Here is an 18,378-nt window from a genome sequence, read left to right on the forward strand (position 1 = left end):
CTGCCAAACCAGTGCAAACTGGCTGAATCCCATTACTGATTATAGATATCTGGGGCATATATAATACCCAGTGGAAGGAGTAAGGACTTTTACGATGTTACTGAAGTATTGATCTATGGACAAAATTTTATTTTCTCTAGAATATTCTTTAGGGATACTATATTTATAATCTTTGTACCTTTGTATTCCCATCCTTAGCACAGTGCAGGTGCTTAGTACATATTTGTTCAACAAACAAAGAAATAAGGCAATAAATAAATAAATAACTGTTCAATGAATTCTCTGAGTTCTGAGTACAAAACAGAACCTGGTCAGAACACCTGGGGAAATGTAATGCTTTCAACATTGCTGTGGAAAAAACATCCAATAGGCCAATATCATTATGATCTCAATATGAATTTGTAAATTTATTATTTGGAACCACCTAGCATTAATCAAAGAAGAGATGAACAAATTATTGGCTCAAGAGTTATATAATATGTATCTTTTATCTTTTTATTTGCGAGATTCTTTTCAATATGACTTTACAGAACAATGGACTCTCAGGTTCATCTTCAAATTTATCCTCTACCACAACAAACATCTATTGATTTCTAGAGCTAAGTAAATGGTGTCATTCTAGATCTGTTTAATGGCCATACTATTACCAAATGGAGTTGTGAAAGAAGGTAGCAGAGATATCAATTATCTACTGAGCAAGATCTATGAGCATTTAATACAACTTATAGAGGCAGCTGGGTGGAGCAGGAGGATACAGGGCTGAACCTAGAATCAGGAGGATCTGCATTCAGATCAGAACTCAGACACTTACAAGCTGAGAGATCCACTTAACCCTATTTACCTCTGTTTCCTTATCTGTAAAATGAACTGGAGAAGAAAAGGGAAATCATTCCAGTATCTTTGTCAAAAAACAAAACAAAACAAAACAAAAAAACCAAACCCAAATGGGATCAGGACTGAAAAAATAGAGGGAACAATAAAAAAGAAAATAAAACACCCTCTTTCTTTATTTATGTGGGTGGAGCTTCCTTAGTAAGTCTCTTCTTTAGGAGTTTGACTGTCCCTTTCCAAGCAACCACTCTCCATCTTTTTTTTTTTTTTTTTTTTTTTTTAGGTTTTGGCAAGGCAAATGGGGTTAAGTGGCTTGCCCAAGGCCACACAGCTAGATAATTATTAAGTGTTTGAGACCGGATTTGAACCCAGGTACTCCTGATTCCAGGGCTGGTGCTTTATCCACTGTACCACCTAGCGGTCCCCACTTTCCACCTTTTCAAGGAAGGTATAGTTTATCTTTCAAAGTCAGACATGGCAAAGGGCTGCTGCTAGTGAAAAGATAGCAAGGAAGAAAAAATATCTACCTTTATTTTCTTAAAGTCTGCTATTCATAGCAATTTACAATTTTATTTCTAGAGAATTCTAAAAACCCGGCATTGCAAGGTTTCTATCAGTTCAATACCACTCTTCTATTTTTGTCTAATTGTTTCAGATGAGCTCCCAGGCTTTTGGGTTCAGTCTGAAACAAATATTTCATTACTCTACAATACTCTAGAATTATTATCTTTAATAGAATATAAATAGTTTAGCATTTGTTACAGCACATTACTTAAGTAACAAAGTAAAATTTCAAAATAAAGGAAATACCATAGGTAAGAGGAGGTGAGTAAATCAATACAATCAAACCTGTCTTGGGAGAAGGAAAAGAATGTAGTCTTGATTCTTCTTTCTAGTCTTTATTTTACTATACCTCAAAGCTGTAGAAAGGCGTGTGTGTGTGTGTGTGTGTGTGTGTGTGTGTGTGTGTGTGTGTGTCTGTGTGTGTGTTATACTTCTATAATATGGTAACTTTTGTGGGTATAGTGTATACAAGACAATGAGTGAAGAATTATATTGAGGATCATTTAGAATAAAGACCTATTCTCATGCCTCAGTGTGTCAAATCTTGGTTTTCAATATGTTGGTCAAGTGGAAAGTTCTGCCAAGTTCTATTCATTCTGTTCATTAGGACAGGTCTGGAGAAAGTCCATGTCTACCTGTTATCTGATGATTAGACTTGCTAAACAGAGAGAATTTTATCAACAGTTGGTCACAAGAACTCAAATAATTAATTTTTTTTTTTTTTAGTTTTAGTTTTTGCAAGGAAATGGGGTTAAGTGCCTTGCCCAAGGCCACACAGTTAGGTAATTATTAAGTGTCTGAGGTCAGATTTGAACTCAGGTACTACTGACTCCAGGGCTGGTGCTCTATCCATTTTGCCACCCTGCCGCCCCTCAAATAATTAATTTTTGAGGTTAGAGGGATTAATTTGGGGAGGAAGAATCTGCTCTCATAAACTCAGGTACTTGAAATATTTAACTATTATGGTTATTAAAAGCTACCAGATCTGAAGACAGGTTAACTATCTGCAAATGTCTTATAGTCTTGAAAAAACAAGGATATTTCCTTATAATTTTTTATTTTGGTTTATCCTTTCTTTTTTTAAATTTTTTAAATTCTTTATTTATTTATTTTTTATTCTAATTTTGTACAAATTTTTTTTACATTAATAAAATATTCTTGTTTACAAGTAAACAAAATAGCCCTCCCCCCATGAATATAGATAGACTTGCTTGGGTGAAAAAAGCTAAAGGGGGAGAAAAAAATTAAAATTAAAAAAATTTAAAAAAAATTAAAATTAAAAAAATTAAAAATAATTGTAGGTATGGCCAGGTGGCGCAATGGACGAAGCACCAGCCCTGGAGCCACGAGCACCCGAGCCCATATCCAGCCTCGTAAACCCAATAATCACCCAGCCGTGTGACATGCAAGCCACCCGATCCCCACTGCCCTGCAAAAACCAAAATGAAGGAAAAAAAGAGACCCAAAATAAAATAAAATAGTAATAATAGTAGGGGTGGTTCGGTGGCAGACAGAGCATTGGCCCTTGAGCCAGGAGCATCTGGGTCCAAATCTGGCCCCAGACTCCCAAAGATCACCCCGCTATGTGGCCCCAGGCAGGCCACCCAGACCCACTTGCCCTGCACCCTCCCCCAAATAATAATAACAAAAGAATGTGCTTCAGTCTTTGTTCCAAAACCACCAACTCTGTCACGGGTGGATCACATTCTTTATGTGGATCACAAAAGTTACTTCCATATTTTTCCAACGTTGCCATTGCTGATCGCAACTCCCTCCTTTCTTATTTCTCCACTACCATGTACTATATTTTCTCTCTCCTTTCACTCTGACTCTGCTGTAGGGTTGCTGAGTGGTGCAGCAGACAGATCCCTGGTCCTGGGGCCAAGAAGCCCTGAGCCCCCATACCACCCCTTAGGCCCAGAATCCACCTGGCCCCTATGGTCCTGGGAAGGCCTTCCAATCCCAGCCTCTTGCAAGAAGTAAAAGAGAAAATGTGTTATATCTGACCACTCTCCCCCCATGGTCCATCCTCTCCTCCTTTATTCATATCCCCACCCCTTCCCCCTGCTCCCCACTCCTTCTTACTCCAGATGTCTATACCCCATTGAGTATATTTGCTGTTTCCTCTCCTAGCCATCTCTGATGAGAGCAAAGTTTCCCTCATTCCCCCTTGCCTCCCCCCTTCCATATCATTGCAATAGCTCATTGTAATAAAAAAAATCTTATTATGTGAAATATCTTGGACTATTCCCCCTCTTCTTTTTCTTTCTCCCATTCCATTTCCCTTTTTTTCTATTGACTCCATTTTTACACATTTTATCTTCAAATTCAGCTTTCTCCTGTGCTTCAACTATAAAAGCTCCCTCTACCTGCTCTATTAACTGAGAAGGTTCATATGAGTATTATCAGTGTCATTTTTCTATGCAGGAATACATTTAGTTCATCCTCATTAAGTCCCTCATATTTCCCCCCTCTCCTCCAATCTCCATGCTTCACCTGAGTCCTGTATCTGAAGATCAAACCTTTTGTTCAGCGCTGGCTATTCTAAAAGGAACATTTGAAATTCCCCTGGTTCCTTGAAAGTCCATCTTTTTTCCCTAGAAGAGGACATTCAGCCTTGCTGGGTAGTTCATTCTTGGCTGCATTCTAAGCTATTTTGCCTTCCGGTATATTGTATTCCAAGCCCTACGAGCTTCCATTGTAGTTGCTGCTAAGTCCTGTGTGATCCTGACTGTAGCTCCACGATATTTGAACTATGTCCTTCTGGCTGCTTGTAATATTTTCTCTTTGACTTGGGAGTTCTGGAACTTGGCTATAATATTCCTGGGGGCTGGTTTTTTAGGATCTCTTTCTCGGGAGGATCGTGGATTCTCTCTATTTCTATTTTGCCCTCTGCTTCTAGAATATCAGGGCAATTTTCCTGTAGTAATTCTTTGAAAATGATGTCAAGGCTCTTTTCCTGATCATGACTTTCAGGTATTCCAATAATTTTCAAATTATCTTTCCTAAGTCTGTTTTCCATATCAGTTGTTTTTTCAATGAGATATTTCACATTTTCTTCTAATTTTTCATTTTTTTGGTTTTGAAGTATTGATTCCTGATTTCTGTTAAATTCATCAATCTCCCTGAATTCTATTCTTTGTCTGAAGGATTTGTTCTCCTCAGAGAGTTTTCTTATCTCTTTTTCCATCTGGCCAATTTTGCTTTTTAAAGCATTCTTCTCCTCAATAACTTTTTGAACTGTTTTATCCATTTGACCTAAGCTGTTTTTTAGCATGCTATTTTCTTCAGCATTTTTTTGGATTTCCTTGACTAAGCTGCTGACTTCATTTTCATGTTTTTTCTGCATCTCTCTCCTTTCTTTTCCCAGTTTTTCTTCCAACTCCCTCATTTGATTTTCAAAGTCTTTTTTGAGCTCTGTCATAGCCTGAGCCCAATTTCTGTTTTTCTTGGAGTCTTTAGATGCAGGAGCTTGTGCTTCCTCATCTTCAGACTGAGTATTTTGATCCTTCTTGGGCTCATTTGTAAAATATTTTTCAATAGTCTTCCTCTTATTTCTCTGCTTGCTCATTCTCCCAGCCTGGGCCTGGTTTTGAGGTGCTTCCTGAGTTTTTGGGACACTCCCACAAGGGTCTCAGTGTGTGAGGCTCTGTCCTCCCTCCTGGTCTGTGAATGACCATAAGAGCCTCCCTCTGCCACAGGGCTGAGGTAGGTGGGGGCTCTGCTGTTCTATGGGGGGCCTAGACTGTGATCAGGTTCTGAATGTGTTCAGAGCCCCAAAGTTCTGTTCCAGGGGCAGAGGACAGAAGTGCAGTCTCTCTCTCTTCACTCCCCTCCCTAGGTTCAATGGGCTCATGCCCTGGGGGCTCCTGCTTACGGGCTCAGCCTGCTTCTGTTTCCATATCTGGGCTGTAGAAAGACCAAGCTACTTGCTGTGTGCCCTGAGGTCTGGGCTCCATGTGCTCGCTCTGGCAGAGGTCCCCCGCTGTTCCCCCACTTTGTGCCTGGTGCTCCTCGGGATACAGCTCAGAAGACTCCCCTGCTGTTGTGAGCTGGGGCTCCCAGCGCCCTGGTGCTGCCTCTGGGAGGCTGAAGTTCTTTGGCTCTGGTGGGCCACCCCTCTGGCGGCTGCCCCTCTGACTGGGAGGAGCAGAGCCTTTCTGCTCTTTTCCAGGTTACCTTGAGTACTGCCTCACTGGGTCCCTCTGTTAGTTCTGTCTCTCGAAAGTTTAGTTAGAGTCCTTAGTTTATGAGTTTTATCAGAGAGCTCCTAAGACTTGATCCCTTCTTGTTGTCATCTTGGCTCAGCCCCAGTTCCTTATAATTTTATAGATATTTATAAAGGAATATTAAAAAGTATTTAGATCATCCATAAGGTGATAAAACACCTAAAAAAGTTCATCATTTTGTAACTTTTAAAAACTAATTTTTTCCAAAGTTGGGCCTAAAATAGAAAACAAAATCATTTAAACTTACTTTTCTGAGGATATCTTAGCTATTGTTTGAGAGGATTTTGTTGTTGCCATGTAAGGTTTGCTTGTCAATTCTTATCTGCTTCTCAAGAATATTTTAATTAAAATATGTTAAGCAACAAAATAAAAAATGATTTGTCATTAGTATGGGGATAAATTCTGCTATACAACTATGATTTTATAATTACCCATATAAAATAATTCTCAGTCCTCAGAGAAGGGGTTCGATGTTTATAAGCTTTAATGAAATTAATTCTTGTTTTTATTCTATTTTAAATGAAATTGTAAAAATAACCAAAAGTCAATCAACTAGAAGTCAAAGTATAAACCAGATAATTATTTTGATAACAAGATATATTGATAGTTTCATTACTGCTCTCCCAAGTTCCAAACTGAAATCTATCTGATTTAGAAATAAACAATATAAACTGGAAAAAATTTGTTACAACTCTGAATACTGGTTAATGGTACTGCTTAATCTTTGCCTATCATTCTCATATGAAAATAATTATATGACAAGACATTATAATTAAAGAGATATATCAATTATATAAAATTTCTGTAAAATGATCAAATTCATTTTAAAAAATTCTCCCTCCATGGTACAATAAAATAAGAGAGGTTATAAGTTATTATATTTATCTTCCAGGTTTAACTAGCCACATAGACCAAATTTTGGTGCTTTAAATTAAAATAAAATCCAAACCTTTAACAACATGTCATTCAAAAAAGATTGAAAACACTTGTGAGGGGATTTTTTGGGGGGCATTTTTGGCTTTTTTTTAAAAAAAGATAATTAACATCTAACTGAATAAAAGAAAAGTGAGATCCTCATTGATTGAATAGCAGGTATTCATTACTTCATGACTTCCTTGGGAATCATGAAGCAGAGAAATATTTACTCTTATGCATTGCCTTAATAGCTGAAATAATCTATAGAATATTTTTTAACACAGTTTATGTAATTATTTGTAGAGCATCAATCTAGAATAATAGATTGAATCATTGCTTTGGAGTCTGGGAGACAGGGGTTCAAAGTCTTGCTAACTGCATGAATTGGGCAAGTCACTTAATGTCTCAGTGTTCCAGACTGCTCTAATATTATAAAAATCATAAAGCTCTATCAGTAGTGAATTTCAGACACAATAATTACCTAGCTGTGTGGCCTTGGGCAAGGCACTTAACCCCATTTGCCTTGCAAAAAAAACCTAAAAAAAAGTGCTAGGAAATGAGAAAGTGGAGGTAAAAAAAGAGAGAGCATTCCAAGCACTGAACTCTCACTTAACACTGAAAAACAGTATACCTTGCATAAACAATAAAGTCAAAAAGGTAAAATTTATTCTATTTTTTCCCATTTGTTAAAATAAGATCAGTCTTAAATTTGGAAATAAAGAAGTCAAATGGTAGAATTTATTTTATTTTTATTATTGGTTGAAATAAGATCAGGTGGAATTCTACCAATAAAATAAATAGCAGTTGTCAGAAACAGACCTTTATAAAAATATAACATATATAATGTTTCTAAATGAATAGAGCACCATTTCCTCTGCAATTTTCTTAGAAATCAAAATTGGCAGGAAATGACGGCATTTTACTATATACAGATAGATACATGTTAATTTTAACATGTTGTTCTACTATGTTTCAACATTGTCTCAGTTTGATTTTGATTAATATTTGGTAGCAATTTTTATTTTTGTGGAGCTATTATTAGTTAGACATTAATAGAGACTGAGTCAAATTTATTTTAAATACCAAAGACTCCCTTATACACATATTCTGAAAGAAATTATGAAATGTCAAAAGGGAATGGAGTACAAATAGCAGATGCTATTTTTTGTGGTAAGTTAATAATAATAAATAATCACAGAATATTCAATATTACAACATTTAGTAAATTGAAGTGAATATTATCACATATGTATATACAATTTTTAAAATCAACATCTACTTTTCATTTTTAATGCCCTCCAATTTAAATAACAATTACAGTAACTGAAGTAAAGACTAAAATGCTAATTCCATGCATTTCTGCTCTTTCAAATTTAATTGAGTGAGAAATGATTGCATTATCTAGTTTTAATTGCTTAAGAGGCATGTAATAGATCAACTGCACAACCAAAGACACCCTCTTACCGTGACATTGCTTCTACTGGTTCGATAATCACTTCCTCTGAAAAACAAGTTAAATAGCCTCAGCATCTTAAATATTGGTTCTTTTGATATAAATTCTGATCATCAAACATTTTAACTTTTTTTTAGCTATTTAGTCATTTTATGATATTTCTCCTGAATAATTCTGATAAACTGATAATTATTATAAACATATTTCTGCTAAAGTAATGAATTACTTACCATTTGAATTAAGCACCTCTAATTTGCCATAATACTTATTTGGTTCCTAAAACAGAAAAAAAGAGATAGACATTGTCATCATCATTTTAGTTTGAGATAGCTGAAAATATTTACTCAGAACCTTTAATTAGATGTTTCTAACAGATAAACTAGAATGTCTTATTTTAATAAAGTAAAAAAATGCACATCTACACATACATGACCAGATGACCATGAAACAATTCTAAAGAAGAGCCTAAAAAGTTTACTCTTACCTTACTGATGTCTGCTCTCTCTAAACAATTCTGCCTAGAAAATAAAATATTTTAAAAGAATATTTCATAATTCCCTAATCATTAGTACATAATTTAAAAAACCAAATCTCTTTATCCAGGAAATACTGAGCATACCATTTTTTCATATTAACTTTTGTTAGTATTAATTAGTATTTTAAGATTTGCAAAAGAACTTCACTTCCATTATCTCATATAACTCTCAAAGGATGTAAACTCCTTTGAGTCAGGGTCCAGAGAGTTTTTAATCTTTGTTCATCATGAAACAATGCCTGTCAAAGAGTAAAAACTTTATAAATGTTTGTTGAATTGTTTTGAATGACTAGGACTCATTGCTTCCAAATAATTATATTAATTTTAGTTTGTTCAAATTGCATCCTTTTGGATTAAAAAAAGTTGTATTATGCCTCAAGAGATACAACTAACCTCTTCAGTGATAAGAAAAGAACTTTGACTGAAACTTTCTCTGGAAGAAAAGAAACAGAAGTGATAACCTCTAATCTTCTCTACCCTTCCTTATGATTGTATACAATGTTGAATTTTACTTAGTTCATAAACTTGTTTTCCAAGGCTATTTAATTCTTCACGACCTCATTAGAGGTTTTCTTGGCAAAAAAAAAAAACAAAACCCACTCATTTGCCATTTCTTCTCTGACACATTTTACAAAAGAGGAAACTGGGGCAAACAGGGTTAAGTAACTTGCCCAGAGTCACACAGTAACTGTTTGAAATCAAATTTGAACACAAGTTTTTCTGACTCCAGGTCCAGCTAAGCTACCCTTTCTAAACTTTAAGATCCTGAGATTTTAACATCCAACATTTAATATTTTAATATCCAAAAATAAGCAGCAAATCTCTTTGTTTCCACTACAAATTTTCTTTTCCCTGGTGAGTATAACCTAAGAAATCATATTCATATTCATAATGCTCTTCTATATATCCCGTTGTATTCCTCCAAAGAACAAAGCAGAGAGTGTGCTGCTCCATAATGATGTTATATCTAAAAACCAGGGAGAATAATCATGTAGATACATTAATAAGGAATAGTGTAAGATGTACAATTCAAATATGTCTTTCCTAGACTTGTAGGGAAAAAATTATTATATGAACTAGAACTTTTTGTTTTTTAGGGGTTTTTTTTTTGCAAGGCAAATGGGGTTAAGTGGCTTGCCCAAGGCTACACAGCTAGGTAATTACTAAGTGTCTGAGACCGGATTTGAACCCAGGTACTCCTGACTCCAGGGCCGGTGCTTTATCCACTACGCCACCTAGCCACCCTAGAAGTAGAACTTTTAAAACAATTTCAATATTCTTTAACCAAGTTAGAAGTGGGTGCAAGAAATATATACTGCTGTCTCCCAGTAAAAACCTAATTAAGAAAAATAATTCTTATCCTATAAAGGTTTATGTGTTTTAAAAATTATGAATGTTTTTCAAAAACAAAATAATTATGTATGAAACTACAAATTTGTTACTTACCTTTTAAATATATATTAACTATTAGTATATTTAATATAGATTATATTTACTAGTATAGTTCATATAAAATAATTGTATTTTAATTAATCTATTACCATATACTTAATATATAAATATATTTAAATATATTAAATTTAACCTGATAACACAATGGAATACTCAGTAATGCTTTTTCTAAACTTCCTTCTGTTCCCTTATGTATTTTTTATTGTTTAATTGAGCTTCTACTTTTATTTCCTTTTTTAACATTACATTCTTTACCCATTAAATTCCCCCAAATATAGTTAAGGAAAAGAAATCACATTGGCTATATCTACAAATGTCTATTTCTGCACCTCTTCTCCATTATTCCCTTGCATAGAAGTAAAAAGCATTCTTCATTATCAATTTTCTGGGTCATAAGGGGAAATTCCATCAATTAGAATTTTGAAATTTCTCAAAGGTAATTTCATTTATGACACTACATTTATGTAAATTCTGATCCTAATTTTATTCACTTTATTGGTTCATTCAAGTCTTCCCAAGTTTCTTTGAATCCATCAGACTTCATTTTTTTATGACTCAATAATTTTCATTTTCTTTAATATATTGTGCCATGATTTATTTAGCCATCTGCCAACCACCTTTTGTTTCAAGTTCTGTTTTTTTAACGAGAAAAAGTGCTACTATAAATATTTTTGTGCATAAATATTCTTTTACCTATTTGAGACATGTACCTAATAATTCTCTTGCTGAGTTTAGTGACTTTCAGGATATAGATCTAATTACTTTTCAGAAGAGTTGGGCAAATTCACAGCTTCACCAACAGTTATTGGTGCTTGTTCTCCTGTACTCCTTATAATAAGTCTTCTTTTGCCATTTTTGTCAATTTGAAGGGTGAAAGAAAGGAATTGTTTTAACTTCCATTCTCTAATTAATGATTTGGTGCACATTTATATGTAGTTGTTGATAGCCTACAATTTAAAATTTAAAATTTGCCTGTTTATATCCTTTGACCAATTATCTCCTAGTGAATGGTTCCTATTATTTTAAATTTTTGTCAATTCTCAATATCATTTGGTTATTAAAATTTTTATCAGAGAAGTTTATCAGAAAAGTTCTATCAGAGAAGTTTTATGTAGATATTCCCCAATTAACTGATTTCCCTTCAGATTTTACTATGCACAGATTTGTCTGTGGGAAAGTTTTTCAGTTTTATATAACTAAAAATATTTCATTTTGTATTTTATTAGACAGAAAGGAAAGAAGCATTTTAAGCACTTGTGATGTGAAAAGCACAGTGATACCCATACAAAAATAGTCCTTTGTCCTCGCTGAGTCTACATTCTAATGGAGGAATGGAGCTTGGTCAAGAGGGGAGGACTGAAGAAGAAAGTACCTGTTAAGAAAGCATGATTATGAAGCCTCGAAGGTGAGGAACAGGGTTTGAAAGGGAATGAAGATCGGTCAATCTGGGCCCTTCACAAAATGTAGGTTCCAGCAAGAACTCGCCAATGGGAGAAAGGAAGTCTGGCCTGGTGGAAGGATTCTCCTAGGTAAGTAGACAACAAGGTGATAGGATGTTCCAAAGTGAGGAGGATGAGACAGTAGAAAATAGATGTTTTTGAAATCCAGAAAATAAGGGACAGGACCAGAATCTCTATTGCTGTAAAATGTGTCTTCTTTCCTTATCCTTTAATTTTTTTAATGATATGATTTTTTAAAATATAGTTGATGGGGGTGGCTAGGTGGCTCCGTGGACAGAGCACCGGCCTTGGAATCAGGAGTACCTGGGTTCAAATCCAACCTCAGACACTTAATAATTACCTAGCCGTGTGGCCTTGGGCAAGCCACTTAACCCCATTGCCTTGTAAAATCTAAAAAAATATATATAATTGATGCATCCATTGGAGTCAAATATATAATGTAAATGTTGGTCTAAGTCTAGTTTCTGCTAGGTTGTTTTCAAGTTTTCCCAGCAGGTTTTGTTAAATAAGTCATCTTTCTCCTAGTAGCTGGTACTGGTAGATTTTTCTTAATACTATGCTACTATGTTCGATTGTTTCTGGGTTGCATATACCTAATCTGTTCCACTGATAAGTTTTTCTATTTTTTAACCAGCACCTAATAGTTTGGTATTGGCTTGAGAAGGGCTATTACTAAAGAACAGCCATTTATTTTCTTTACATTATTTTTTTTGAAATACTTTTTGCTTACATTATACAATGCTGTAATAAATATTGGGGGTACAAACACAAGGAAAACAAAGACAGACACTCCCCTCAAGGGATTTAATTTCTAATAGGGGAAGACAACATACATGCTTGCATCATCTTTTTGTAGTATGGCAATATGGCTTTTCCTAAGCCATATTCACATGTCGTATTAAATTTTTCCCCAACAAATTTTGGACTTTTGAAAATATAAAATTCAGAACTTAAGCTGCATGCCACCTATAGGTAATTTTGCTATTTCATTCTAAATTGTCCCCATAAATTTCCCTTTGCAGCCTCTCTCTTTAATCCTTCCCAGTCAATATATTAGTGTTACATGACTGACTTCAAACTCTATGTATCTTGTCCCAATTTCTCTAGCTCCAAATCTACATTTCTATCTGTATCATGGCCTTCACCTAGAGGTCCTGAAGTAATTCAAATTTAACATACCTAAACCTGGATTCATCATCAGTTCTTGCAAATTTGCTCTGCCAACTTTATTAATGCTATCATCCTCCTCCCATTCAGGAAGCTAGGGAGTAGATTTTGACCCTTTCCTCTCCATTTTTTTTAAATTGTTTCCTGAACCATCAACATTCCTTCTAAATTCTCATTGATTTTGTTCAATAATTTCAGTCCAATTCAACTTTCTGTGACCCAATTTTGGATTTTCATGACAAAGATAATGAAATGATTTGCCATTTCTGCCTCCAGCTCATTTTATAGATGAAGAACTGAAGTATTTCCCCAGGGGCACAGAGCTAGTAAGTAACTGAAGCCCTACTTGAACTCAGAAAGATGAATCTTCCTGACTTCAGACCTAGTTCACTCTCCACTGTATCATTTAGTTGTCTAGTTCTCCTGATCCATTTATGCTTCTATACTCTTAGCTATTGCCTACTACTGACTTCAAGAACTCATTATTTTTGAGGCCTAGGCTGGATCCTCTCTTGACCCTTGATTTCCAGTCTCTTCATTTCAATCCCTACTGTACACTAAGGCCAGAATTATCTTCTCAAAGCACAGATTTGATTTTGAGACTTTCTGTCTAAAAGTTTTCAATGACTCCACATTGTTCTTAAGATTCAAGAGTCTAAAAGACCTTAGCATTAGATTTAAGGTTCTTTGTTATCTATCCTAAATCTCCCATCCAGGAATGATATGAACAAAGTACTTTGTAAATTAGAGCTTTGTCATATTATTTATTACCTTTTCTACATTATTCTCTACTATGCCCTTTTATGTACTCTATGTTCCAGTCCAAGTAAACTACTTGACCCCAAAATATTCATGACTTTGTACATTGTTACTCCCCCTTGTATAGAACCCGCTTTTCCCCTATTTTTACCTATCTAAACTGTACCCATTCTTTTAAGTCTAGCTCCAATGCTATCTACTCCAAGAAACCTTTCCTGATATGCTCAACTGAAAGTAACTTTTCAGAACCTCAATGACACAACGTAACCTGCTTGTAGCCCATGCCACATTCTGCTCTGTACCACTGGAATCTTCTTTAAAATAATGGAGTATGATAGTGTAACCCAGTGATGGCAAACTGAAAAAGAAAAGGATACTACAAAAATTCCAATGGGTTACATATTGACTGAGAAAACCACACAATACCTATTTCAACTATATAATTTTATTTAGTTTGTTGAATATTTCCCAATAACTTTTTGTCTGGTTTGGTAGCCTCAATGCTGTAAGGGTGCATGTTTAATATCTGTGGTATAAACTTAGTCAGGGACGATGTCCCATTCGTTATTGTAGCCTACACACAAAAGAGGTACTCAATAAGTTGTTTTTGAAATAAATTATGATCCAGAAAGAAAATTTGGGCATTGGAACAAGTGCCAATATAGTCTATATGTCATATATTTTATTCCACATATTCTTTTTGTGAAATTCAATTTGTTTTTAATATATCTTTATAGATTACCATTCGTAGAAATAAGCTGAATTCTAGAGACAGAACTGGGAGCTAAATGTGGTAGCTGCTAAATTTTGTATGGTCTTAATTATGATCCCACAGTATTTGAATGGTTTTTTTCCTGGCTGCTTGAGATATTTTCTCTATGATCTGGGTACTCTGGAATTTGACTATAATATTCCTGGAAATTTTAATTTTGGGATCTATTTCGGTGGTAATTTGTAGAATCTTTCAGTTTCTATTTTATCCTCTCTTTCTAGGATATGGGGAAGTTTTCTTTTATAATTTCTTGAAATATGATGCCTAGACTTTTTCTTTGATCATGGTTTTCAGGCAGAGCAAGATTTCTTAAATTATCTCTCCTAATCTATTTTTCAGGTCAGTTGTTTTCCCAATGAGATATTTAACATTTTCTTCTATTTTTTCAGTCTTTTAACATTTTATTGTTTTTTTCATGTTTCATCATGTCATTAGCTTGTCCACTTGCCCAATACAAAATTTTAAGGAATTATTTTTTTTTAGTGAGCTTTTGTATCACTTTTCCCATTTGGTCAATTTGGTTTTTTAAGCATTTATTTTCATCAATAAGGTTTTCCATTTCTTTTCCCATTGACTAAATTTGTTCTTTATAGTGTTCTTTTCTTCAAAATTTTTAATCCTCTTTTTACTAAGACATTGTCTTTTCATATTTTTTTTTGCATTGCTCCCTTTTCTTTTCCTGACTTTTCTTCTACCACTTTCATTTGATTTTGAAAATCATTTTTAGTTCTTCTAGTAATTCTTGCTGGACTCATTTCCAATTCACTTCTTTTCCCTTTGAGGCTTTGCTTATAGTGTTTTGACATCATTGTCTTCTCCTGAGTTTGTGTCTCGATTTTCCCTGTCATAACAGTTGCTTTTTATGATCAGGTTCTTTTGTTTCTTTGCTCATTTTTCTAGTGTCTTTCTTCCTTCCTTCCTTCCTTCCTTCCTTCCTTCCTTCCTTCCTTCCTTCCTTCCTTCCTTCCTTCCTTCCTTTTTTTTTTTTTTTTGCAAGGCAATGGGGTTAAGTGGCTTGCCCAAGGCCACACATCTAGGAATTATTAAGTGTCTAAGGTCAGATTTGAATTCAGGTACTCCTGACTCCAGGGCCGGTGCTCTATTCACTGCACCACCTAGCAGCCCCTAGTGTGTATTTTTAAACTTTGAACTTCATATTCAAGTTGGGCTCTGAGAAAGAAGTGTTAGGGGGAATTGTCACAAGCTATAAAATTTTTCACACTGCTTTTTTTAGAGCTAGTTCAGAGGGTTTGGAAATTTTTAGTGCTTCCAAAATGGTGTAACCAGAGGAGAGGTGTAGTCACTGATCTCCTGATCTGTACTGGGGTCTTTACCCAGGAAGTGTCCCTGATTTCTTGCTTCTCATGAAGGAAAATGCTCCTCTTCCCCCCCTGAACTGTTACCTGAAAGTGGGTATAAGTAATTGAATTGCCAGACAGCATCTGGACTGGGGTCCAGTGCTAACATAGGGGTCCCCATTTTCTTTCTGATCATTTGCCAGATTCCCCTTATCATCTCTTCCTTGAGAGCTCCCAAAGCTGCTACTTCTGTCACTATCACTAAGTCTCAACACTGATGTTGCCTTCATGCAACTCTGGGCCAGCTTTCACCCTGTCATGTACTCTCCTTTCAACCTCCTAAGCTGTCAGGCTATTTTTTTGGTTCCACCACTCCAGAATGTAATTGGAGGTCCTATTTAAAAGTTGTTTGGGATAGAATGTTGGGAGAGTAAGTCTGTGTACTTCCTCTTTTCTGACATCTTGACTCTCTCACTGAAGTCCGCAGTATGGTCTTTAGATTCTGAATGGAAACTATGCTGCATTTAGAGTCATAATCTCAAATCAAATGATCCCGAGTATAAAATAATATCCTCTGACAATCTCTGAGAGAAGCTGAAGATGTGATATCACTACCATATTATTCGGCTCTGTTGAACCACTTTCCCAAGCAACTTTTCCAAATCTAAAAAAAATGTAATATCATTATTATAATTTAACATTTACATAGTACTTACTATGTATGCTCAGCACTTTACAATTATTATCTCATTTGGTCCTATTGACACTAGGAGGTAGTGGCTATTATTATTCTCATTTTATAATTTTAGGAACTGATATAAACAAGTTAAATGACTTACCTAAGGTCACATAGCTAGTAAGTGTCTGAAGCTGGATTTGAACTCAGGTCTTCCTGAATCCAGATCTGGGATTTTATCCCCTAATTCTGTCTAGTTACCCCTTGTGCTACCTTGCTCCCTCTTATCATTTTTGTCTTAAAACATTAATTTGTCATATGGGATTATTTTTCTTACCCTGAAATTGTCAATCCAGCTTCCAAAAACATTTCACCTATAGAGAAATTAAATTAAAAACAAAAATATGATTCTGTTAAGCTAAAAGATAAAATAAATTAAATCTAATCTTTATAAATTTCATATTCCATTTAGAGTTCCATGTTATACTTCCTATATTATATTTTGTAATACCCATTTTAACATATGTACTAAAATTTGCTTTCTGCTGTAATGCATATGAAACTATAACAATCGAAAGAAAAGCAACAACTTTATGTTTTCATATTTTGATGTATGATCTAAGTTAACTGCTTTTATATTAAAACATGGTCTGGCTCACCAAATAAAAAAGTTTAAACATATTTCTAGACTCTAATCGCCAAAATGGGATATGTACACCTCAGATGGTGGTATTGTTTGTCCTTCCTTCTCAAAGAAAACCATGATTCAACTTAGGTCAGCAGAAAAGGTAACATGTGAGTGAGAGTGGAGCACAGTCAAGGGCAGACTAGGTCCTAGAAAACCAGCAGGAGGCCTTGGGAGCTACAGAATCATGACATCAGAAATGACATGCAAGTAAATTGGATTTAATTGAGGGGGACTCACTTTCTCTTCTGGAGCCATCTGGGTTCTGTGGCAAGATATGTATCAGAAAGACTGAAGGTGGCCTCAGGTACTATGGCCTTTTAAACTAAGATTTTTCCCAGATCTCAGTTTGACTGAGGCAATGTCCATTCAGTGATTAAGCCTATGTAAGAAATGAGGGAGGGGCAGAGTCCAGATTGTGGGACTCAACAGACCTTTTCCCTCAAATCCATCCAAATATCTTTAAATAATTACTCTAAACAAATTCTAGGGCAGCAAACCCCCTAAAAAGGCAGACTGAAATCATTTTCCAGCCCAAGACAAAATAGAAGGTCAGCAGGAAAATCAGAGAGGGTCCAGCACAGGTACCACCAGCACAGCCAGTCATGACAAACCAAGAGCAGTCCTCAGAGCAACTGAAGCAGTAATAGCAATGGCAGTTTCCAGACCTCTCAACCCACAGACTCTAAAAACAACTTAGAAGGTCGGTAGAAAAGGTCTATTGCACATGAATGAGAATAAAACACAGCCCAGGGCAGACTGGGCCCTGGCAAACTAGGAACAGGCCTTGGGAGCCTCTGAATCAATAACTGCAATGACCTCTTCCAGAACTCTCAGGACACAGATGGTAAGGGATTCAAGCAACTGGTTAGAAGGAGACAAAAAGGTTCTCTGCTAGCTCTGAGGCAGAAATCTGTTATTTTGCCCATCCTGGGATTTGGGTCACAGCACACCATAGCTTGTGGTCACAGTAGAGCAGAGACCTTCATCATAGTTCCAAGGCAGAAAAAAAAGAAAAGAGTGCTTGTGATCACTCACAGACCAGGCCACAAGCCAGGAGGTAATAAATTCACCTCTCCTTAGAAGAGAACTTGGAAGAACTGAACACTTGTAGGTCCCTAGATGTATCTCTGGAATAAAGCTGCCCAAAGCTGCTGAAATTTGGGACATTGCACCCCCCACCCTGGAAGCAGAGTCCTATTTTAACAAATTGTTAAAAATCATGTAATAGAGTGAAAAAATGAGCAAACAATGAAAAAATTTTTTGACCTTAAAAAGTTGCTATGGTGGCATGGACAATCAAAACACAGTCTCAGAAGATTACAAAGTTAAAGCTCCCAAACTCATAACCTCCAAGAAAAATATGAATTTATCTTAGGTTTGGAAAAAATTGAAAAAGATTTTGAAAATCAAGTAAGAGATGTAAAGGGAAAATTGGGAAGAGAAATAAAAATGATTCAGGAAACTCATGAAAGATGAGTCAACAGTTTAATAAAGAAAACAAAAAATAGAGAAGAAAATACCCTAAAAAACAGACTAGGTCAAATAATAATAGAGGTACAAAAAGCTAACAAGGAAAAGA

The 18,378-nt window shown here is 35.3% G+C and overlaps 1 protein-coding gene across 1 annotated transcript in view; it reads right to left on the minus strand.

Moving 5' to 3' along the window:
* The window catches only part of ERICH2 (glutamate rich 2), a 132,008-nt gene that overhangs the window by 54,756 nt on the left and 58,874 nt on the right, over positions 1 to 18,378 (minus strand). Inside the window, exons 4-7 of the mRNA XM_074236519.1 lie at positions 16,449 to 16,485; positions 8,477 to 8,510; positions 8,223 to 8,268; positions 8,004 to 8,040 (exon numbers count right to left, since the gene is read on the minus strand). Coding sequence (XP_074092620.1) covers positions 8,004 to 8,040; positions 8,223 to 8,268; positions 8,477 to 8,510; positions 16,449 to 16,485 — 154 coding nt within the window. The remainder of the gene's footprint in view (positions 1 to 8,003; positions 8,041 to 8,222; positions 8,269 to 8,476; positions 8,511 to 16,448; positions 16,486 to 18,378) is intronic.

This window comes from Macrotis lagotis, chromosome 1 (genome assembly GCF_037893015.1).
Source record: "Macrotis lagotis isolate mMagLag1 chromosome 1, bilby.v1.9.chrom.fasta, whole genome shotgun sequence".
NCBI classification, from domain to species: domain Eukaryota; kingdom Metazoa; phylum Chordata; class Mammalia; order Peramelemorphia; family Peramelidae; genus Macrotis; species Macrotis lagotis.